Raw genomic sequence first — 26,440 nt, forward strand, 5'->3', positions numbered from 1 at the left:
CAAGGAACAAACATCCAGTATATCTTTGAATATGTTACTTATTTCTGCCCGTGACCTTTTATGCCCCTCAATTTACTTTCAACTCAGACATACCTTGGTCGGGGTCCTTGGATTATCCATGTAACTCGAAGGTTATCCCTCTTAATAATCCGTCTGCATTTTTAAATCGCTTTCGTACGGGCTAGTATATTGATCTAGTTACTATGGAGATTAAAGAAGCGAAAGGTTCTCGTATACGTGGTGTCGCAAGGTTCTGTATTTGTTTGTATCTTATCCTCGGACTGCCTTAATAACTCGAAAACAGTGTTGACGGATTTTAAAAAAAAAAAAACCCAACAACCCAAAGGCTTGCTTATTTACTGGTGCTAAATTATAGGCGTACGAAACCCTTTATATATTATATCTACCCCAATATATCCATGAATATTGCCCGAATATTGTGATATTGCCCGAAAACAGCTTATTCTAACCAGAAAATCGCCTGCTTTTCATTGAAAGGGCCGAAGTCGCCTCGTCATCGACCATTAACCACCTACTATGGAAGGGGATCGACGCCACATTAAAAGACATGTAAACACGAGTAGAAGTTACTATGTCAGCATATGAAAGTGTTGTTTTGATGATTTTTCCATGTTCGATTTTACAAAATAGAAAAGTATTGTCCACTAACGAAAAAACACATGTACAAATGCGCCTTGTAACGTTTGTATTTTCTACATCTGATCTTTCAACTGTTGTAATTTCTACTAGTGCATAATCGACATATGTAACTTCGACATCGGTATTTTCTTCCAATGGCTAGGCGAGTTATTGATGGATGTCCTGACAAAATTTCCCTCATTGCACCCTGCATGGTATATGCCAGTCTTCATTAGCCAACACAAAAAATACATCATGTGGTATCTACGGCGTCTACGCGTGAAACTATAACGACTCAACGACTGAACGAGTGTAGAACTGTAGTGTAGATAGTGCTACCATCTGACAACCAAAAAAAGAAGAAAGACCTGTGTCACTTATGTAGTATATTTGTACGCTTATTTGCTCTAAGAACAAGTTTTTTGTGGAAGATATTCAAACATAAATATACCTGATTATTATTGTCCATGGCTACGATTGAACGATGCCACCAATGTGGAGCAGACGACAGGGCCGACAGGGGCGGTTCTTTATTCGAAACTATAACTATGCATTCAAAATTATGTTAACGACATGAACACCAGAAATGGTGAATTCAAGACACATAAAAATAACAAAGAAAGCAAACTATTAAAAGTTGTATTAAAATTTAGCATAAAACAATATGTTAGTGTTAACTTCCGTTAAAAATTATTGATGCTCCCCATGCAACTTTCTGGTAGTAGGAATGACTTTCCTCGAAGGGTAGCCTCGGTCATCCAAGCCCGTTAGTCGAGGGCGCTATCGCGGAGGAGCCATATTGTCTGGATGTCCGAGACTACTTGAAGGGAGGTTTTGTTTTTATGACGCAAGCTTCGGCTAAAATCGGAACCACGCCTTGATGGATGTGACATGTGGAGAAATTACATTGGAAGAAAATACCGATGTCGAAGTTACATATGTCGATTATGCACTAGTAGAAATTACAACAGTTGAAAGATCAGATGTAGAAAATACAAACGTTACAAGGCGCATTTGTACATGTGTTTTTCGTTAGTGGACAATACTTTTCTATTTTGTAAAATCGAACATTGAAAAATCATCAAAACAACACTTTCATATGCTGACATAGTAACTTCTACTCGTGTTTACATGTCTTTTAATGTGGCGTCGATCCCCTTCCATAACCTACCCAATCCGACTGTCTGCTGTAATAGGCTCAATAGAAAATGAAACAGGTATTTTTTAGACGCGAAAGGATTCTATGTAACCCAGATTTCAACCATTGAAAGGAATTTGGAAATTATTGCTACGTTTTTTAAATTTTTTTACACAATATTTTTATTCATGATGTCTGAATGGAAATGGGGAACAGGCTTACCATATGTAAACCCCCGCTCCCTAGATAATATATATATATACACAATATTAATACAAAGGAATGAATGAATGAATCAAATGGGGTTTAACGTCCTACTGTTCTGCTCCTAACCTGGGCTAATGAAGACGGGCATACGCCATACAGTGTGCTATGAGGGAAATTTTGCCCGGGCCTACTCTTATATCGAATTCCAACTGCCAAGGGATCTTTTATGCGCACCTCAATGTGTACACGGGACCTCGGTTTTTCGTCCCATCCGAACGACTAGACAGCTGTCCTTGTCAGGCCCTCTATCCTGCATCAACAAATGGGTGAATGTACACAGTTAAAATGGCAAACACACACACCCACCCACACACACGCACGCACACACATGGATGAAAATGTACAGTATATATTATAGGTTACAATCATACATACGCAAACATGGATACGCAAAGTTAAACCTAGTATTGAAAATAAAATATAATTGATCGAGATTAAAATCTATTTGACATATACTCAATAAATTTATGGACTTGATTAAAAATATTATTGCTTACGTCTAGACAGCTAATTTTGAAAATCATATTGTAGTTTGTCTATGGTTTCCTTTCGTGCATTTGAATGTAAAGAGCATTGCAGAAGATAGTGGTCGGTATCGTCAAATATGTGACCGCAGAGGCGTGTTAGTTTTAATAGTGGGATAAAGGTCAGAAAGACCCACATATTCATCAAACTACAAACCGCCTCATCCGCGCAAGGGATTTACATCGACCAGAATTGGGATTAGGAAGAGTCCGTTGAGTGGGAAGGCATTCTGTGTTTTTCTTGAGATCTTTTCACCTTAGTTCAACAGCTATGTTGTATTAGTGATTGTTGAATGTGTACGAGCATTTAATTAGAACAGCGGGTTCTTGTTTTAAAAACCAAGCGAACAAATACCCCCGGGTTGACAATGTTTCACGCTTACTTTTTACTACCAACGTAATATTAGCTTTACGTGCTAACATATGCTCAGTCTGTAGTTATACGGTGATAAGTAATAAGATATCATTTGATAATTGCCATTTAAAGACTTACTGGAGCTGTAGGCTCTACTTTTCCTTTTCAGGTAACTTTTATCTGAGGAGAGTCATCCACAACAATGATAAGTTTTAATCGACTACAGACTACATATGATTTTAAACATTAAAGTGGTGAACTGTTTTAAAGGACTTGAAAGTTTTAACTATATGGAAATAATCGCACGAACAGTTTTAATATGTAGATAATCCACAGGTCCAGCTATGTGGTTTTCATTGCGAGAACTTCGCTTTACCACAAAGCAAGCGGATTCTTTTTCCCCACGTTTTTTAGTTCTAGCTCGACTTCATTATGAGAATGGGATAAGTCGAGCCGCCCTCTCTCTCACGACAGCGAATTTGAACTCCGTGTGGTGGGAGGGGAATGGGGATAGGTGGGGGGGGGAATGGGGGATTAAAGTTAGCTTTTTATATATGAACCTTTTTTCACGTTTTTTGTGGGTTTTTTTATTTTATTACTACTCCATATGTAAATAATTTTATTTAAATCAACATGTCCATAATATCATGTAATATGTATTGGATCATAATAGAGATTAGATATAAATTCATCGTGCTAAGCTCAAACCTCCAGTCCATTGATAATTGGGTTTCTAATTATTTCTGTGCATTAACTCAACTAATTATCATCTGTCTTAAATACGGTTTGTTGGAAAACTCAAAGCTAATTCGACAGTCAATATATTCCGTGCATATTTACGCGTATTTATAAATGAAATGAAATGGGTTTTTAACGTCCTACTGTTCTGCTCCAACTGGGCTAATGGAGACGGGCATACGCCATGCAGTGTGCTATGAGGGAAATTTTGCCCGGACAGCGGCACTACGGCCTCCTCTTATATCAAATTCCAACCGCCAAGGGATCTTTTACGTGCACGCCAATGTGTACACGGGACCTCGGTTTTTCGTCCCATCTGAACGACTAGACAGCTTTCCTTGTCAGCCCCTCCGTCCTGCATCACTGACAAGGGAGAACCACGCCCGGGCAGCGGAAATATGGTCTGCTTTTATATCGAATTCCAACTGCCAAGGGATCTTTTACGTGCACGCCAATGTGTACACGGGACTTCGGTTTATCGTCTCATCCGAACGACTAGACAGCTGTACTTATCAGACCCTCCGTCCTGCACCACTGAGAAAGGGAAATCACGTCAGAAAATCCTGATGAACTTTCTCGGCCAATGCAGGGATCGAACACGCGACCGCGTATTTATAAAGATTACACACATATTGTTTTTGCTAGTTTACGGGTTATAACTTAGTTAATTATCTTTTTTTTCTCTTGAAAGTAGGGAACATACATAACATTCCAGCTTGTATGTAAGAGAATTGAAACCTAAAAGAAAAACCAATTAGGTTTTAGTGAATTTTGAATAAAGAAGGATGACCGGGTTAGGTCATCAGCATCCCGCGCCCTTGTGCTTGTTTTGGAAAGTACAGGAAACCCAAATACTAGTAGTGCCCCATGTAGGGGCAAATAATATATAAAGTATATGTTGTTATGCACACCAATTATGCTACCTGGGCCCTCTTTCTCGAAATCTTAACTAAAGATAAAATCCAAATTTTAGTAGATACATCAATTTTGATTGGCTAAGCACTAAAATCAGTCTAATATTTTCCAATCAAATTACTAAAATTTGGATTTTATCTTAGTTAAAATTTCGTGAAACAGGCCACTGGTTATAGCGGTCATAAAATGAGTTCAATTCAAACTATCAGCCAAGTTTTTTCTTTTTCTTTTAGAAAGATTGATAAGTTTTATGTTAAGTTGTACTAGACTTATGAATGATGCCAGTTTAAAATATATATTCTTTAGAATACTGAAAAAGGAAGAAACAGCATCAAAATTATTCATCAGAAATAGTTAATTAGCAAAGAGCACATCTGTTTAATATCTAATACGCTAATATCTTTTACAATGCATTCTATGGATATTTTGACTAGTTTAGAGATATGATCCAGAATGATAATTGGTTGAATCAATATTTTATTTCGGGCACGATATGAATATATACAATAATGATCTAATGGATTTGAAAACAAGCCGAAGCCTATGTAAATTCATCTAATTATCTACTAAACTTGTATAAAAGGCACAGCGAATCGTAATATATAATTAAAACATAGATATGACGTCACCCTTTGATGTTTTTAACCAGTATATAGGAGAATGTACGCTTTTCTTAAACAAGCGTCTATTATTTATAAAACTGTTCATTATTTTCAATAAATAATGGACAGTTTTATAAATAATAGACGCTTGTTTAAGAAAATACCAATAATAGACACTTATCTGAAAAATGAACAAGTATTTTGGGATAATTTATTCTCTGAACAAATTAAATTACAGAACATGAAATTACTTTAAAACCTTATAGTTACCGAAATGTCACATGTTTGTCTACATAAAGAATTGCACTTAAATCCGTCCGTTATATTCCACTTGTCCGTTTAATAATAGTACGTTCGGCACTAGATCGATGATACGTTTTTATACGCCCACATTTTCACACCTCCTTTGTGGACACTCTACAGGTTATAACTTGAAATATAGGTATATATCCCAAATATCTTGGTTCCTTTCGTTATTGACTTGTATGGGACCATAACTTCGTGGATTATGGCCCCCAACTGTACACACTAGAGGTCACAATTATTAGCCCATTTTGATGAAACTGAACACGTGTGTTTATAACCCAAAGATCTCGATTCCTAGCCATATTGGCACATATCGGACCATAACTTCCTGAATTATGGCCCCTGATTGAACAAAAAAAAACGTGTTTTGAGCCTGTGGAACCTATACAGGTCACAATTTTTATCCGATTTTAAAAAACGTTCAAGTATATCACCGTTAATGACAGTTGAGTTTGAATTTCGTGAATTGGTTTGTGCGTTTGATCCTGTGTCTTGTCACTTATATCAGAGTATATATTAAATCAAAATTTGAACGGCTAGTACCCTCCATATTAACCACAGTACTAAGAATATTATCAATATCTAAATCATTCTCGTGAGCAGCCTTTCCATCACAACTTTGACGGCTATCATTCTCCCATATCAAGAACATCACAATTTTTACGACTATTATCTTCATTATCATCGAGTACACTACCAATTTAATCAGTATCCAAATGCTTATCACATATATTATCATTGTTAATATTTGTTTTCAAATATGTTATAAACATGTCGTCTCCATGTCGAATATTTTGGACTGTCTGTGTATGCTTGCATTGTATGATTTGGAGTGTTTTGTCAAGTGCATTCATGAGCATGTGTAGGGTGACCCACCATAAATAAATATCTCCATATATCTCGACAATTAGGCCACAATATTTATATATATGCCAAGCCTCAAATCAGTTTCACACAATTATAGTCACTAAATAAACGATCATGTTGTACTTAATAAGCTATGACCATTAATCATCTGTAAATAATAGACTAAAAACTGGTTCCAAGTGTCGTCCATAACATCCAGACACTTTTGAGTAAAAGATAGGTTACGTGCCTTTGTTTTGAAATTAGTCTCGCTTAACCAGTCTATCGACCATTCTACGTCTGATTGACAGGTCGGGATAATCAAGACTACTTTTTTACGAAACGTAACCGAAAGCTAGATTATGAAATTGAATTTAGAAATAAGCACGTTAGGTAGCTCAACAATCGTTTTAAGAAGTTTGTAAAAGTAAAATGAAACTACTGCTAGTATCATGTTCCTGTCTAAACCGAGTGTTTCAGAGATATTATTTGTACTAAACCAAAAGATGCCGCTCTTAACGGTACAGTTAATGATAAAGCGATTTAAAAAATGAAACGAACGTAATTTCTAAATCTGCTGCAATAACCAAGAAGCTTAATTTTACTGCTATTCAAAATCGTCAACAATAATTTTTTACGGCTGTAATAGTTGATAGATTTGTAGAGAATAGCAAGTGCCATGGCTATTTATAGTATCATACTGTCAGAAAGTTGGTCTCGGCACGACGAATGTGCACGCTTCAGTGGTAGTCTCGAACTATCAGCGGTGGACTGTATTTCTGTAGAGTGCATGGGCCACCCTAGCATGTGCATGTTGTTTTAAGAATATATCCATTATTTTATGGCTGGTTGTTTTAGAAAACTATCCATTATTTGTATCTCTATGGTGCTATGTTTTAAGTTTGATAATAGCCTCAGACAGTCCATTATGTAAATACAAAGAAAAACTTCGGGGCTAACGCCCCTCAGTTGTTCTTTCTATTTACATAATGGACAGTCTTCGGCCATTATCCATCACATAAATGTACTGAATTAAGTAAAGATATCTTTAACTTTCCAAACAATTCTGCAGAATAGTGGTTGTATACAAAATACAAGTTGTTTCCAATAAATTCCCCAAAACTTGACATATGCTTCGGAATAATAATTGCACATCCATATAGTTTCTGAGATATGCACTGGGAACTTAACTGCATGATAAATTCAGTCAAATTTGTTTACATTTAAACATATAATTATTCAAGAAGTTCCCCAATATCCCGTATGCTGCATGTACAGTGTGTATAAATATACACTGAGCAATGCTGGCTGCTGGCCATACCCACCAGCATTCAGTTCTGATGGCATCCAAAGATATCTTATCCTGAGGGCTTATGGAAAACTAAGTCAAATATCCATTCTGCAATTTTATACTGCAGCTTCTTCATAATTATTTTCCTTTATGATATCTAAAATTGTCTATAATACAATTGGGTTTTTTTTTCGTAAATTTGTGTATTCGTTGAAATAGTCTATATAATTTTCGGTAGTGATTTTGAAGTTCCACAATCTCCTGTATGCTTAAAGTAATTTTGAATAACTCTATTTATAAGCCTTAGTTGCATTATTTCCAGAAGTGTTATCAACAAATACAACTTTACATCCACACACTAAAACAAAGCTGATAAAAGTGTGTGATTATTTGTATCAGAAAAACATTTTATTTGATTAAATGGAGTATTTTGTGTCATTAAGGACCTTAAAACAATGCTTCACTTCTAGGTTCATTCACCGATAAGACGTCACATACCACGATCATTGCTGTATGTACAATTCTACGACCATAGAACTTTTCATGGTTGGGGATTTTCCAGTCTGCCCCCTCTTCCAGTGCAGCACGGAGGCCTGGTGTGGAAATGCACCTAGTCGTTCGAATGGAATGGAAAACAGAGCATGCCGTTGGCAGCATAGGGAAATCGAAATAAAAGTAGGTCGAAGTGTGAATGAAAATTGAAAGTAACCCTAAGCAGAATAATGGAATTCCCATTTTATATTAAAGGGAATGAAACTGCACACCGGACTATTGGGTACAGAAGTCTTGGATTGACTTTAAAGTCCAAAATATTTACCCAGGATGGTGATGGATCTCCAGTAAATATAACTAAATACATGTATTTAAATATTAAATCAATAGCTGTCCAGGTATAGAACCTGTCTTGTTCATAGCCTGTAGGAGCAACATCATAATTTTAATCCTAACCTATTACTTAACCTAAATTTTTATACTCTTGTCACCTTGGCCCAAATGTGGGACAATGTGGGCAATTCGATCTACAATTGATTGGTTATTTAAACATTTCGCTTTAAAACAACACCACATGTCGTGTATAACAGGACCAAAAACATTCTTAAAATATATCTGCCGGGGGAGCTATTTATCGTTCGATTGAAGATATTGTACAGATTGCTACAAACTGGTTAATTTGGAGGCTGATATGAGGCTACAACAAATCTCCACCATTTCAAAATTAAAAATATAAAAGCAATAAAACGAAAGATGTTGATATGCGAATGATAGATTTTTTAAGCTTTTCATGTAATATAATAATAATAATAATGTAGACATAATATATTCCACAGATTGTTTACCGAAAAGGTTTCGCGGATGACAGCAACACACTCTTGTAAAATATTTCTTCAAACGTTCGGATATGAAAGACGATATTATAGTATCGAGTTGTAGGTGCATGGAGACTTTTAATAGGATTGTTCATTTTGTTTAAACGCTGCTGAGACTTTCATTGGGCCATAGGGAGGACCCCATCGAAATTCAGGATACTTCGATGGTAAATTTCAAAGCTATTTTCACTTTTACACGAAAACGGGCAACGATCTCGATAAATTTCATTTTAAAAATAGGAGATTTCTAATTTATGAGGAAGAATTCTATGGAAACTTCGAATGTAAATCAAATTATTTTCCGTTTATCACTTTCAATTTTACAGTTTGTGACCATGACGTACATTTTTGAGTACATCGATCAAACTGGTGCCAGATGTGTCATTCTTAAGTGACAAATTTGGTGCGAAATAACGGTCTAAAGTGGGCGCTTTTTCAGGTTTAAATCACATTTTTAGTACATTAATGAAACTTTGTTTGAATATTCTTTTGACCTTCCTGATGAAGAATCAGTAGTTCTTAAGTGTCGAATTCGATGCAAAATCCATTTAAGAATGTCATAATTGTCAAGTAAATGTTATATTTATACTAACAATTGTGAAGTTGACATAAAATTAAATATTGGCGAAAACACTAGATGCCTTCATCCTCGGCAAAGAATATGGTATTAGTTAAATTTTTATTTAAACCAAAATGCAGAAAACATAAAGGACAAGGGAACATACGGAATTTTGGAAATTCATTTCCGATGCAAATGTCATCAGTGCAAGGGAGCCGTGGTGACTCGGTCAGGGGTTGGCTCACTTACCGGGGTTCCAGGGTTTGATCCTGGTCCGGCGTCTTTTCCCCTTGTCAGTGGTACAGGGCAGGGCTCAGTGAGTAAGGAGCTTGCTCACTAATCAGGAGGTCCGGAGTTTGATCCCCATGTTGGCCTAGAAACTTCTCCCATTGTTTCCCCTTTGTCATGCAGCGTCTAGTTATTCGGAGGTCCCGTGTACACGTTGGCGTTCGAAATAAAGAGTAAACCGTAACATCGCTGTTTGGGCCAGATTTTCCCTAAAACATAAGGCATGAAGCATGTACATCTTCATTATCCCGGTTGATACTGAACATTTATTTATTAAACTCCATTTGATTTATTTTCTCTTCATTACAATTGCCACACTCTTACAGTATTTTTTAGTATTTGCTATATATCTATTTTAGTGAGAAAATTACACATTTATAGATGCTTTGTTTTAATTCAAATATTTTTTTAGTAATTTAGCCTCAAATCTTATATGAACTAAAGGTTTACATTATTATGTTCTAGTAGAAATACTGTTTTAAAAGAACCTATGTAGCTTACCTGTTGTTCAATTCGATTCAGTTTGTTGAATCAAATGGTGTTTAAAATATAGCTTTCCCTCCCATCCTGTACCACTGAGGCGGGGAAATCCCACCGGAGCTGTCTTGTACATGTCTGTAAGTGTAGTCAATGTGAAAATGAAATGAAAAGACTGTTAAAGAGATCGAATTTGACGTTTATACATGTAGTGACAGCCATGATGATGATGACTAACTTTGATGACATTTACGTCAATAAATAATTAGTTCTTGTCTTATATCTATATTTGTTAGCAAATTACACAATTACAGATACGGTTGCATTTTAAATATGTTTGTAATTTGGCTTTAAGTCATATCTGAACTAGAGGTTTACACCTTTAGTAAAAATACTGTAGGGTCTAATTGAAAGGGTATGTGGGGTGTGGATTTATATTTTAGTGGACAAGATCAGGTGATTTCAATGCGATTTCTGACAGATTCTGGTCTCCATTACTTCATAACCATATTGCTCAACCAATGTCACACATATGTCCTGGCTCATCAGTCTCTAGCCACCCAGCCAATAATGTCTGGGTAAACTCTCACCCACCAACCCTCGCAGAACCTTGGGGTCACATTAACGATATACATATTGGGCTTGTGTGCTCGCACATGGTCTTGTGCGCCATACAGTATCAGCAGTCACGCCGCAAACATTTGACAGAACGGGAGATAACTCTTTCTTTTATCGTTAATGGATTTCAGAAATGCCGTATGTTACCTTGTTCATTATGTTTTCTGCATTTTGGTTTAAATCAAAATTTAACCAACACACTATTCTTTGTCGAAGATGGGGGTATTGTGTGTTTTTTTTCAGTATTTAATTTTATGTCAACTTCACAATTGTTAGTATATTACTTGACAATTATGACGTTCTTACATAGCTTTTGCACACACTTATGAACTACCGATTTCTAAAGAAATGAAATGGGGTTTAACGTCCTACTGCTCTGCTCCGAACTGGGCTAATGAAGACGGGCATACGCCATACAATGTGCTATGAGGGAAATTTTGCCCGGACAGCGGCACTACGACCTACTCTTTTATCGAATTCCAACTGTCAAGGGATCTTTTACGTGCATGACAATGTGTACACGGGACCTCGGTTTTTCGTCCCATCCAAACCACTAAACAGCCGTCCTTGTCAGGCCCTCCGTCCTGCATCAGTGACAAGGGGGAACCACGCCGGAAAATCTGGATGAACTTTCTCGGTCATTCGGAGGTTCCTATCCCCCCACTATCTAATGAGTTTACCTTTCAAATCTTTTGTGCTCGATATTTTTAAAATACAAATCTCTGGTAGCTCCTACATTAAGGCTACTGATGCACACAAGTGTCTATAGAGTATTTAGTGCGGTTAAGAGCTGAGAAACGGTAAACATTTTGTTTTAATAACAACAAACCATGTTTAATCAAGCCCAGAAGCCATACTGTGAGAAATCTGTTACAACTAGTCTAAACAGAAATATATTTCACACCAATACAAATAAGAATCTAGACATTTTAACGCACGATATTCGAGAGTTTAAAGACATGATGTGAAATGACAACAATCATTATTTATCGTGTCACTCAAGAGCAGACGACAATCCAAATCTATGCCGATCAGACCGAGTTCATTTGTGACATAACAGACTAAACAGACTTCTGTGACACAGGGTTTGTCCTTTATATTTTGACTAAAATAAAATAACAAAATTTGTTTTTGTTAAAAAGCGGTACAATGTTTAGCCTATCTCTATTATTTGCTTTTTGAAAACATCCAAGGAATTTGGTTTAAAAATATGAACGAACATGATGTATTTGTATGAACTAGAAATTTCAAATTTGCTTTAATATTTCAGGTTTCAAGAAAGTTTCGACTATAATAAATTCATCGAGGTACATAACAATAATGACATGTCAAATATTTCTGCAAAATATCCGTCTAAAACGTTTACCGGCATTGCCTTTAAGTTGAGTTCCAAAGAGGATTTATTTAATTAATTCCAGATATTATTTAATACAATACGTGGCGCGTGAATTTATTTATCACAATCCCCTGTATTTGGGAATAACAGTCAGGTACGAAAGCGACTGATTCCGGAGTATAAAAGCAACCATCGAAGAGTAAAAAAAATTGAAAACCTAATTGAATTTTACAACTTTAAACTGGTCTTAAACATGTATCCTTACTTTCTACTTTCTACAAGTCAAAACCCTGTATCCCAAACGTTTCAGGTGATCGTATTGCCGTTAAGATTAATGACATGGTATGAAGACATCACATTAATTTTAACAGATAAAACTTTCATTCCAATTTAAATTCACTATTTACAATCTGTCCATTATATTTCAGATGCAGCGTCAGAAGATGAAGAGATGACAATCCATTTGTGTTCCAGGAATTACATCTCCTAGGCGGGAAGAGATGATCAGCAAGAACTCGGATCAGTATGGGCTATTTCTACCTAGTTCAGATTCCGAGGCAGATGTAGAGGTATTAAAAAATATATACAATATATTTAGTAAATTCATGTTCAAGTTGTAATTTTTTTTCTAAATAAAGCCTTGCTGCATGGTATTTATATGGCATGCCAACAATGTTTTGTTTGTAGATGGACAAAATATTAATTATTGCTATCATGAATCTATTCTAACTTTATGCCTTAAAAACTTAAACTTATTAATATATTCAACACCATTGTCCAGTCTTTCAGGTAAGTATCTTTTCTACAATTGACTTAACCCACAATATGGACAATATTACACCCAAATTCTAGTCGAAAGGTAATCATTAATAAGGAGCTCCTTTTGGCAACCCTGACCACAGTACTGATATCCATATAAAATTTGTAATCTGATTAAAATATAGATCTATATTTGGTTTCGTTTTTTTATGGCCTACACTACATGAAGATCTGACTAGTTGTAGTGGAAGGTCGCGTCAGGTGTTATACGGGCGGCTGTTGACCTTATAGCGTTAGACATTGATTAATCAATCACCGTCAACGTTTCTAGTGGTTTACCCAAAGTTCCGTGCACCTCACGCCAAAAACGCACTGTAACAAACCGTTTCATTGACTAATCCCTCACATCATCCAGAACGCGGGTTATATAACAACTCTTCCAGATAATACTGTAGTAAAGACAACTAAAACGAAATTTTGAACTATAAAAAACGAAACGAAATAGGATCTGTGTTTTAATCAGATTGTAATATTTTCATCTAATGGAATTCCACATTTTCCGACAATCTAAGACCATAGATTTATAATATATTTACATTTTAAAGAAAAAGTCAGAGATGTTGAGTTGGGAACATTTTTGAAGCTTTGACTCATTCCAAATTATATACAATCTCACATGGAAAAAAGATAGAAGGTAGTTCCCACAATTCAATTTACATTATCTGACTTGTTGGAAAGGGGTTTGGATACAGGGTTAAGCTTGAAACAACATACTTTGAACGACATTAGTTACATAAGCATTTTATACACACTTTTCTTATTTGAGAGATTCCCCTCTTAAAGAAAATTTCCCTCTGTAACCGTTTTTCCCAAACCAGTGTTCTTTATTCTAGGATTACCTTCAGGTATATTAAAGGTGTTTTTTAATGTCCATCATCCCTGCTGTACAAATAATGAAAGAACCACTAATCTCCGTTCATTTTGCATTTTGCCACATTAAACAAGAAAATAAATATGACCATTAAAAGTTTTAAAATACTGAGGTTTCCTCTAAATTGTAACCAGTTGAGATCAAAGGTTATGGAAAATCGATACGTACCTTACGGATAACAAGACCAGTATTTACCATGGGTTTAAATACAGTTTATATGTAGCTACACATTGCTGTGAACAACCAAATGCTTTACATTTTTGACGACCCAAAAATACTCCAAAACCTTGGTGAAATACGCGACAAGACGGTGTTATATTGCCTTCACTTGAATACGATTAAACCCAATTTCTAAGTAAATTAAAAGGGAACCACAAACCATCATATTCGAGAGACAAGAGATCAATTGAAAAGAAGCTTACTCGGGCGATCCTAACATTTTTGATTGGTAAATATCCATGTATAAGCAAGTTTCCTCGAGACAAGAAGCGCCTGTAAATGTGCATATTCTAACATATCGGTTAAATTGTTAAACATATGCTCTGTAAGCTGGCGACTCATAAAGTATAAACATTAATTTCCGATAGAAAGATAAATGTCGCCACGTTTGTCATGTAGGATCTATTTTTCTTTGTTCGTTACAAATGGCACCCGAACCATAGAGTACATGACTCCTTTACTGGCTTTAAAATTTTCACTGTGCCTTAAATATTGGATATTAGAATCCCAATATCAATATTGATTGAAATGGACCAGTCTAGAATTCTAATTCATGTTTTTTTTCAATTTCGAATATTATAGGAAATATTGAGTTAGCTGTTTAGCTCTTTTAAAGTTCCAAAGAATAGAGGTGTGACACTTTATTTAGGTTACTACCTATCAAACGTTTACTTTCTGCTTGTTATGTGTGTTTTTGGCCTTCAGACATGAGCGTTATATACTTTGTTTTGGGTCATATAGATAGTGTCCCTTAATAAACGACAAAGCGTTAAACTTAGAACATTTTTTTCTCGTATATGCACAAAGGAAGGCAAAATAATTCGAGATACTTAATACATCGTTACCCCTTTTCAATGAAACCGTCGTGAGTAATTTGTGTAAGGACTGCACGATCTTGACCCTGATAAGTCACCTTTTGTTTATATGTCACGGTTTTATTAAGTCTGCGTAATCTAAGCGTAATTAGCAGAATGGGGATAGTTTCTTTATTCGGCATGTTTCACATCATTGAATCAAATTAATTGTGATCAAGTCTCCATCTCACATGGCGGTTAATTAGTATTTTAATGGCGATTGCTACATGGAGGTCGGACTGAAGGATTTAGGTGTCGAATCCATGACGTTTATCGGGAATATCGTAAGCCTTTCAATAAGTCAGTATAATCTCAGTAAACACATTTCTCAATTCAGACTATTTTAGTATAGTTAGTCTACATATAGACTATAATCTTTTAAAGACTTCCGTTTGCAGAAAAATAATCATGGGCTAAATCTATTTGTTAAGGCCAGCTCAATTTCTGTCAAGGTCGCAGAGATTTAAATAAGCCAGATTGTAGGTTACGGTTAGGGTAAGCATTTGGGGCTAGGTCCAGGGTTAGGATTAGGGTTGGGATTATCGATAGCCCTGTTTATATCTCGTGACCTATGACGAAAAATTGAGCTGGCCTTATCATTTCGCACAAACCATAATCATGGTACAACGTTTCAGTATGCTTCATAAGTGCGTGTTGGTCCGTAATTCAATTGTACCTAGGTACAGAGCATGCAGGGTTGGTCAGAATGGCGGGAGGGCACACTCGTTCCGGGCGCAGATGCGATGGGACGCGAATATTTCTCTGGGCTCTGGCGTTGATTATTATTTATGCTCTCTCTTTTGTCAGATTTATTTTTGTGTTCAAATAAAGTGACAAACTTAAAATTAAAATTAGAATCATTATATATTTAACAAAATTTAGTAAAATGACTTCTCTTCTCGGTTGGGGGCGGGTAAAAGACTATCTCCGTACGCTGAGAACCCATCTTACGCCACTGTATAAGTCATTCTGTGAAACTTGCTCTAATTGCGGGAACTTGGGCCACAGTTGTTTCTACCTAGTTCAGCTCTGAACGTAGGTCTCATTACACTCGAGGGGGGTTGGATGGCTGAATGGTTAGCACGTGCGCGCTGTATCATAAAGCCTGTCATTGAGTCAACTGGCGTGGTTTCGAATCCCCGGTTGTACGTGACAAGGAGTAGGGTCGCCTGTCCAACCTCGTGGGTTTTCTCCGAGTCCTCCGGTTTCCTCCCACTGCTAAAGACCCCTACGCGCAAGCGAATTATTGAAATAAAATTAAACCATGTGTTAGTCCCGAAATGACCTGGTTTGTGTCGAGTGGACGTTAAACCCCATTTCTCTCTCTCTCTCATTACACTCGCCTTGTACGTTCAGAAACCGCCCTATTGAATCCTTGTAGAAAAAGTTTCAGCCACCAGTCAATTTTACTGGGCAACTTTTTGAACTAGTTTCTGCCCATCTGTTGATAGTCCATCTATGAATTGATAAGTCCTCCTTCTTTCCTTTTGCATGTCTTGTTTGATATTTTTGGTAAAGAATGGTTGGGCAGGAATTGATTGTAGGTTTTCTGAAACGTTTTGACTCAGGCGATCATGATTTTAATGCGGAAGCATACGAAATTAAACAGATAGGTATGGAATGTTTGTACATATCTACTACGGATGTAGTTATAATAAAACTTCCTTTGTGACTTTTAGCAGATAGTTGTGATTTATTGGGTTCATTGTAAGTAAAAAGAAAAGAATCTAGCGAATGTTCAAAAAAATAAAAATGTTATAAACCAAGACACGGTCCCCAATACATTAATAGAGAAAAGAACCATGGTCCGATTCCCTTAAATGGGCATTATGAGAAATTAGATAAAGAGTAGACAATTCTCTCTATAATAGTTAAAAAATAGATAACTTGAAGAGAATAGGCTGAAAATTTCAGTCTAATTGCTCCACTCTTAACCGAGATATCACCGCTTGAATTTTAGGCCTAGCCTCGATGAGCATTACTAAAGTCGATACGATAAAAAAAAAATGTCTCGATTACCCATTTTGACGTTAAATCATCCATCACAGAATGTATTCAAATCCAATAAATATCGCTGGATTAATGTCTAATTAATAACTAAAATAACACTTCTGGCCTAGAAAAAGACCTGCAATAGGCAGATTTAGCTCTTGCATAATGTATGTTTAAGAATTTGTTAGTTTATTGACCGTGTTTATTGCCCGAAATCCAAAACTACGAGCGGGCCTGGAAAACGACATTTGTCCTTGCTGGTATCGTTCGGATGTGACGCGAAAAAAACGAGGGCGGGTGTACGCTTTGGCGTGCACGTAAAGAACCCATGACAGTTGGAATTCAATTGCTGTCCGGCTAAAATTTCCATTATAAAACACTACATACCGTATGTCCGTCTTCATAATCCCTGTCGGTGCAGGAATTTAGAACGTAAAACCCCAATGCATTCATTCATTTGCGGACATATTAGTGAATTAATCAGACTGGTTTTACTGTTACGAGTCGTCAAAAAAGTAAATACTTCAAATTAAAATAAAGTTATCTTGACTTGTTCTTTTTTCCCCATCCTTAAAAATGTAGGCTTATTCACAAAATCCATGTAGTATAAAATCAAGCCACGCGTGAATATCATTTTAAAAGGATGGGCATTTGCTTGTACAAACTTGTTTGTACAGTCTATGCAAATGAATTATTATTCTATCCTAGTAAAATTAGATACATTATATTATTTTTCGCCCAAAGTAGGAAAAATGCAATTATTCGGCAAAGGTAACATATTTTGTTATTTGTTTTTGTGAATCATCGTGGACTCAGCAAAGTGAAAGGTAAGCATTGTTCTCTCGAAAATTAAATTTTGTGTAAATAATATTTTTATTTTTCAAATAAAGAAAGACACTTTTTTTAAATTTTACTTGAATGTCAACTTGACTCAACGATACGAGTGTTAGATTGTTTCTATAGAACATGTCAATTTACAGTGTCAAACTTTTAATGCATAAAAATAAATGCACGTTTTGAATAGGGTGAAACTTTATTTTAAACTAGAGGCACACTTTCGTCTCGTTTAATAGCTAAGGATATAGTTCGTTCGTTTGATCGTGGGACTTAACGCCCGCTCCCATACCGAGAGTGATATCGCACACTATCTTAAGCTTTTGTGCATGTAACTTATTTATAGTCATTTGCCACAGGTTCATATCGTCTACCGATAAACTCCGATTTTTATATTTGTAAATTGAAGTTCTGCTTTTCGTGGTATATGGTAAGTTTCTATACAAACATGAAAGAGGTTGTCTTCCATTTAATTAGAACATAATATCATGGGTCTACCGGGAAGCAACTAAAGTTATCAAAAGACACTTTTTGTCATCTTGCAATTATATCCTTGAATGTATGACCATCTTCGTGTAATGAGCAAATAAATATAAAGTCTTATTATTTGGGCTGATCTTGTTTGAGATAAGAAAGGTAAGGCAATCATGTGTAAGAACACTTTGATGTTCAGCCAATCAAGCTCCCGTCATATAACTTATTATATTCTGAGAAATATACCATGTAAAAAGAGACTAATTTCAGCTTTCAAGACATTGTGACTGAATTGTCTGTAAAGGTTTAGAGGTAAGTAAACTGTCAAAAGAGGAACTCAACTGTAAAACTTAGAATCTTTGAGGGTGAGTATTTCACGGGTAATTTTATATTATACAGACTACCCAGTTATTTCTACTATTAATACTACACCTATCAGTATTAAAGATGGCGAGAATATGTAAAAGATAATACTACACTTAATACCATAATTTATAGTTTTGTATTAATATATATTCGATACGCTCAGTGGGTTTGCAAATAACATTGAACGTGACAAAACCTTTTTAATTCCAGTCAAAATTGTCAAACGAGGTAGGTTTGAATTACAGCTTTTGCCCAGTGTCTTTAACACATTATTGAAGATTTTATTTTGCTTCTTTCAGACACTCTTCAGTGGTCATCTTCCCGGAAGACGGTTACGCGGAATAAAGCTGAATCCGATATTTCACGAACGAGGGTATGAGGACCTCCATCTACGTAGCCAATCGGAGAGTGACCTCACAGCTGAAGATATCAACCTCAGGGTGTACGAAAGTCTCCCGCGTTCAAAATTGTTTCATCCCAAACCTCTAGACAGGAAGTTTAGTTCGGATTCATCCCTACTAGATTCTGATAAACATGATTCTGATGCGTGTTCACGGAGGATAGGAATAGCAAACCGTTTCGGTAGTCACCGTAAACATCGCGCGCGGCATAAATACGATATTAAGCGTGTTAAAAGTAGTGTTGGGAGCCGTACAACAAACGATGATGACACTGGATATGGGGAGTGTGCTTACGATTATAATACGTTCAGCAGTGATATGACTGAAAAAAGTTACAAACACGAACCGAAACGTGTTAAAAGAAAAAGCTCTCGAAGGGCAGCCATAATGGACATGACCAGTTTTGACTCGAGTGGTGACAGCATGAAGCTGGATTCCGCTAGTGTCAAAGAACATAATGATGATAATAGTAGCGAAACGGACAGCCATTTTGATGATCTTACGCCAACTCAACATGACTTATCAACGACTTTCTCTGATTGGAACGAGTGCATGGAACCTATGTCATTGCCTCCGAGTCTCGAATCTCGAACACGGATGTCAATACAACGTAAAGGATTCGTTGGGCGTGTGAATTCTTCCCGGTGCAAAAAGACTGCTGTATCGTCCTCTTCCAATGATGAATCCATGGAATCTAAACCCATCAAACCAATTCTTTTATCTTCGTCATCTTGTGAAGAATCAACAGCTAATTACAGACGTAAGTCTTGTGTATCTTCTGGGGAGAGCAAAATGGTGACCTTTGCAGAGGACACGGTTTTTAACGAAGATAAACCTAAACGTTACCAAAAGGAAAGGATTAACCTCAAAGACTTGTATGGTGGTAGAATATTTAGTAGTTCAGCTATAGCTAAAATTAATCCGTTATTTACTGATGATGATGGTATAATGATAGATGATGAGGAGGATAACAACAATGGGTTAACTGATGACGAGAAAGCGGAAAGGCATACCTATCCAGGATCAATTTCCAAATCTTCCATTAGTTCTGGAAGCACCCTGTCCGCTCAGGTAAGTAAGTTTTTGTTATGATACCAGTTGGTATTACATCTACGTCTATTTGAATGTATGGTAATTTGATGGATAATAACCAAGTAACTGATTCGAATCTACTTAAAGGATATTACTGATTGTTCATAATTTATCACTGGTGGACATATAGATCAAGCTAGACAAAATGGCTATTTGTTGGGGTTAAGACTTCTGTGTATTACACTAAATATTGATATGATGAATATCCTGTCCAAAAATCCAGTTTGGAATTATACTTCAATAATAGTAACTTGGTATTGCTATTGTTTTAATTTCAGTACTTAGATTTAAACACCCCGTCTTATTTATCAAAATACCTAAGTCATGTGTCAAGAGATACACCCCATACTGTAACCAGTGGTGAAACAAGTACAGGTTCTCCTGACATTTATATACCATTAGATATAGATGTTGATAGTAACAAAGAGGTATAATATCATTTTTATGATTTTATTATAATTGGAATGCAATTAAAAATATAGACATAGTAGAAATATATTAACAATGATCAAACAGCAAATCCGTGCAGCACTAAAGGTTGGTACTATCAATGGTAGATGGTAGATACCAGTAGATCCTTGATATATATATAGTAGTTACATGTTTACAATACCGAAGTTGTAAAGATTATATTTTGTAAAATGAGAATTCAGTTAAAACTCTTAGCTAAATAGGTAAAAAATATACAACCATTACATATCCAAGTTCCCATTAGTAAATGAAATGGGGTTTAATGTCCTATATTCCCATTAGTGAAAACCGTTAAGGGTCATGGTCTCTAGGCGAAGGGGCGGTACTAAGGACCATGAAATTATCCAATTGGGCCTTCTATTACAAAATTCTGACCGACATTATTTCGCCAATAGTTTACGCTTCTAAAAGGCCACTTACTCCATTTTAGATTAAAGTGGCCTAGTAATGACAATCATTATACCTCAAACGAACGACTACCTCTCATAGGTAATAATGTGTATCACTGATATTTAACTCAATGTCATGTTACATTTTTCAGGAAGGCAGAGATAGCTATTTGTCAACCGAAGCTTTGTATGGTGTTTCTCAAGGATACGATCGGTTGTTGTTAAGGAGAATGGCTAAAAGAAAGAGATTGCATATAATAAAATGGATAGTGATAGTAGTGGCTTTATTTGTGATAGTAGCTGGTGGAATATCATTAGTTATATATTTTAGTTCAGATAAATCCTGATTATAATATAATTTTTGATTGGATTCATTTGGGTAGTAAAAGTTTCATATTCCCTGACCGGTATTCTTGGATTGTGTTTTAATCTTTATTTCTGGATATATACACGTGCACTTCCTGGATATCTGTAGCAGATATTGTGATAATTACAGTGAATGCCTTGCTTTTGCTGTTGATTCTGAACATGGGGTGGTGTAATTGATAGACACCCATGATTTACATGCTTGTAAAGAAGCACAATAGCTATTAAAAGCACCAGTCTATGATAAAATTTAGTGTGCGTAAATGGTGATATGCCGCTTCCTGTGATTTGTATATATGATGAAATTTACAATTCTCGTGTGTAAACCTCTATGTGCTCTTTTCAAGTGTTTAACTGAAGAATATTTGGATTACCAGTGGGGAAAATGACAGTTTAAAATAAATACAGAAATAATAATTAGACTTGCAAGTGAAAATATTATAAAAACCAGAAACATATTTTGAACCACAATTCGTTAATTGGCGTAGGCTATAGAATTTTATACTGATCAAGGCCAATGATTGTTTATGAGAATTTAGTTCAGTTCGGTAATGCTCATCGAAAAATGATAAAACTCGGCAACCGAGTTTACATTAGACAAACGTTATGCAACAAATTTGTTTCGCTAAATGCAAATGTGGGCGACATTCCACAATTATTATAGTGTATAGTTATATTATTTTAGCCTGGATGCCCGTGCTATGTTATTTGTCTCTGTAAATAGTCAAAAAAAGGAATGTTAAATGCAATAGTCTTCAATAATTGAAACAAAAAATAAACTTCTTATTAAGTGCTTGGCAGTCTTATTTTGAAAAGAAATTAAAGTCCCACGTTCACTTTGGTAATTTCAAAATGTCAAAATTTATACAAGGCTAAAATTTCATTAAATGGCCCGTATTGATTCCAACTGTTAGTTTAAAGGGTATATCGCTATATTCTTTGGAACCTAAAATGGTCAATAATGTGACAAAATAACACATATTAAAGATTCATTATGTAAGAGCTAAATCTACCTATTGCATGTCTTTATTTTGGTTTCAAATGTTGTGAACTGTTATTTACATTCATTAACATACCAAGCCTTTATTTAACTCTCTAGATCATAGGATGGCACAGATTTAACTGGATTAGAATGACCGTGAAATTTAAAAAATTAACGATAAAATGGACAAACAAGACTAAGTCTCGAAGTTCCAGTACCGTTTCTATGATAATAAACAATCTGTGCTACATCTTCCAACTCCTATAACTTCGCTCAGAATAAAGTAATTTGAATGAAATTTTCGATATATTCATTTTTCATTATCTATGTTTGAACTTTGCAAGAATGGTCAGCTCGTTATCTTACATAATGCATCTTTATTGCAATATAAATGATATAAACTGATATACATCCACTTTAAAAAAAACCCTCCAATTATTGTAACTTCTAATCGCGTAAGCAGTCCAAATTGAACGGTAGTCGCTCGCGCCTGGTTAGTCCAGTCTACATCGGAAGTACTGTTTGACATTGCACTTTGACCCGTTTTTCATGTGCGCGTTTCCGCCGGCGAAAAGGTTAGTCCAATGCAAATGTAATGTAGCCGGAAAAAACAAGCGCGCAAATGGGTCTTCTCTGGCGTTTTGCCTCGTTCACCAAGGCACCTCATTACAAATGGCTCTCGAGGGCATATAGTACACGTCGTCGTGTACTGGTTTAAAATTGTTCATTATAACTGACTTAAATATTGGATATCAGGAGCTCATATATTCTTGGTAAGATAACAACATTACTATTGAATGGAGTGAACCAATAATTCAGATCCGTATAATTAATACTGAATTTTTAACTCTTCGCACCCGATTTGATAACGGTACTTGGGGACTTCTTTAACGTCAATAATATATAATTAAAATCGCAATTACTGTTCGATGGATTATTTGTATTGTTGACATCATAATTATTCGGCAATTTTTCTTTATTGGACGTGGGTTTTCAATGTAACTTTTCAACAAACCAAGAGGAACTTTTCAACGAACCAAGGGAGGTAACCTTTGATTTGATCACACTTATTTGAAACACCACATTCTGCTCTGCGTAATTGAAGAACCGAATGTTTCTTTTCAAACGGAAAGAACGTACACGTGCTTCTATGTAATATGTTACATTTTATCATAATGTATGCTTTTTGATGATTGTGTTTATAATTTGTAAATCTATGTATATATCTTATAAATAAAAATATTTGATATCTTAAAAATGATAATCAACAGTGTATTAGAAGGCCGGATATTCATTTGTCGGTGTCGCCGAAATGAAATAAAACAGTAAAATAGACAAAATAAATGGAGTCAACATATTTAAGACTTTCGAATGGTATAAAAAGCATATTTCTGCTGAACGATTTGGTTTATTAATTAGAGTTTAATTCATTTGGATTTCCATTAAAGTCATATATATTTATCAAAGCAATATAATCTTTGGGAGGAAAGTAATATGGAAGGTAGCAAAAATAATCACCAATAACTTATATTAGGGCAACGTGAGAGAAATTACCAGCAATGGGGAAACATTTGTGGCGTGGATACAGTTACAAATATTAAATACGGTTATCTCCCCGGTTACGTGTTTCTCTCAAAGTACCCTCGAGTCAGGGACTACCCGAGTTTAAGAGGCTGCCATCGATAGCAAAATAATTACGGACGTAAATGAAATGAAACGGGCTTTAATGTCCTACTGTTCTGAATTACGGACGTAATGTGTATAAAATTATATCACTACACCTTTTTTGCACCCAGTACCCGAGAAACTCGAGTAAATATTTTTTATGTGGGATGAACAGACAAGATTAAGCTATCAATATATTAATAATTTATCTAAGATCAAATAAAATATCTAATATTGCAGCTAAGCAACTTTACAAATTTCCATAGGTAGCCTAACAAAACTAAAAATCAACATTCTTAAAAATTGTTGTTCGAGTGGTAAGAAGAAAATGTTCAAATTCATCCCTTTAAACTTAAGAGGTATCCAGAAAACATATGAGCAAATTTGAATAGCCACATAATATCTACCATTTTGTAGGAATCCTTTAGTGATTATTGGTTTAGAAGAACACGCAAAATTGATCCAAGGGGCCGACCAACTAGCCACTTTCCCAGCAAGTTACTTACTTAATTTAGTCGAAATCCATCCATGTTAGTATTGGGGAATTAGGCTTCCAAAATGTCTAAATATGACCCACAACCAACCCTAATTGGGTCTAGATTGGGTCTAGCAACGTCATTTGAAAACAAGTGAACAAGATAAGGAGAGCCTAAACAACGTGATTACCATATTTGTTTGAAATCCAAAAGGGGGTTGTCAATCAACGTAATCTTCTTAGCTTCAGCTCTGAAATTCAGACCTAATTCACCACTTTAGTGAAAGGCGTCGTGCAATCGGCTTACTTACCATTTCTAGAACATCAGATATCACTTCTCATATGATACTACGATAAAACATGTCATTTGTCCTGTTTTTGATTAGTCCCATATTATATCGCAACCTAATGTTCAATCTGGAAACTTTGGTAATTTTAATTACTGGTATATCGGGAAATTAACAAGATAATGTTTGATACAGGTCGCACAATAAACATGTATAAAAGACCATTCTAGACAGATGGAATAATGGCTTCTCAACATTTGACTGATCTCGCCTTTGGTGAAGGAGGAAACACTTGTCAAATATCGCACGTGTCTGTATGTACAGAAATAAACAAACTGGGATTGAGATACAAACAAGGTTTATATTTGTTATCCTTGTTTCTCGATTATGCCCTAAGGTATGGAGTAATCCCATGTTTCTTACCCTACAAACTATACGCCACGTGCTCAAAGAACCACATGTATGTTTTCGCATGACAGCTGTTACAGTGGGTGACCAACAAGACACAGTTGGCGGCAGTCTGTTTCCTGTAAAGGATTATAAAACCAAAACAACAGAAACATGCAGTGATCAAGTGTTTCCACTGAGATTGGTTATTTTTATGTTTTCTCTTCCCAGGTGGTAACATCCAGAATAATGATATCACATCTTGGCGATACATATTTCTTAGTTTTATTGAAGTAAGATTTTATTCCTAGTACTATATGCACATACATGCTGAGCTTTATTTCATATGCTATCACATTGAAAATTATGCTCTTCTATGTTTCAGTTCAAATAAAGTATAGAGGCTCAAGGACACTAAGATGAGTGTTTTTCGAAAAACGATACACATTTTCTAGGTTACAAGTAATCTGGTACTTTTCCATCATAATTTGTTTGCATTCAAAACTGCAAATTTGTCACTCTTTAGTTATAACAACACTGCATTTATATTTACTTCCCATCCACCGTATTAAAATTTCTCTTGGGAACACTCTGAACAGTGCCCAAAGACAAAACTGAGCTAAACTATGCTTCACATGTAGTCCGAAACCAGGATAACGGAGACGGACATAGGGCTTGCACAGTGCTATGGGGGAAATATTATCCGGACAGAGGCGTTTCCACCTAGCCCTACCCATTGTCGAATTGTAACTGCCAGGGTTATTTTACCTGTACGCCAATGTGTACACGGGACCTCGAGCTTTCGTTTCGACCCACCCGAACATCTAGAAGCTGTTCCGTGTCAACGCAGGCCCAGGAACTTTCTTAGTAAGCGTCCACTGCGCTGTAAGTCTCAGGTCAACAATGATACAGGCTTCACTTCAATGAAAATAAACTTATAAACCACAAACGTAAAACACGAAAAAAGGAAATAAGGATAGTTCCATTAATGTATTATTCTTAAACTAGTGTATGTCATGATATTCTGTGTGTTTACAAGAAAGCTTACTTAAGAAAACGACAGATTCTTTAATTTGTAGAAATAAGACCAGTGCAAAGCCCAAAACAAGGGAAGTAACCGACAGGTTAAAGCACTATAATAGGTGTTTGAAAATATATAAAATTGTAGTTGTAAAAGTATAAAATCGATCGATTTAATAAAAACTGCCGGTGATTGTGTATGGTATGATC

The 26,440-nt window shown here is 35.7% G+C and overlaps 1 protein-coding gene across 2 annotated transcripts in view; it reads left to right on the plus strand.

The window, feature by feature from the left end:
* LOC126818490 (uncharacterized) overlaps window positions 1-24,412 on the plus strand; it is a 30,389-nt gene extending 5,977 nt beyond the window's left edge. Inside the window, exons 2-5 of one of the 2 annotated variants that reach the window (XM_050545950.2) lie at window positions 12,695-12,835; window positions 18,995-20,167; window positions 20,467-20,616; window positions 21,201-24,412. In XM_050545950.2, coding sequence (XP_050401907.1) covers window positions 12,767-12,835; window positions 18,995-20,167; window positions 20,467-20,616; window positions 21,201-21,395 — 1,587 coding nt within the window. In that variant the 5' untranslated portion in view covers window positions 12,695-12,766 and the 3' untranslated portion in view covers window positions 21,396-24,412. Of the gene's footprint in view, window positions 1-12,694; window positions 12,836-17,877; window positions 18,286-18,994; window positions 20,168-20,466; window positions 20,617-21,200 lie in introns of those variants that run through there. The other variant, XM_050545951.2, reaches the window with a different exon arrangement.
* The last annotated feature ends 2,028 nt before the right edge of the window (window positions 24,413-26,440 follow it).

Source organism: Patella vulgata, chromosome 4 (assembly GCF_932274485.2).
Source record: "Patella vulgata chromosome 4, xgPatVulg1.2, whole genome shotgun sequence".
NCBI classification, from domain to species: domain Eukaryota; kingdom Metazoa; phylum Mollusca; class Gastropoda; family Patellidae; genus Patella; species Patella vulgata.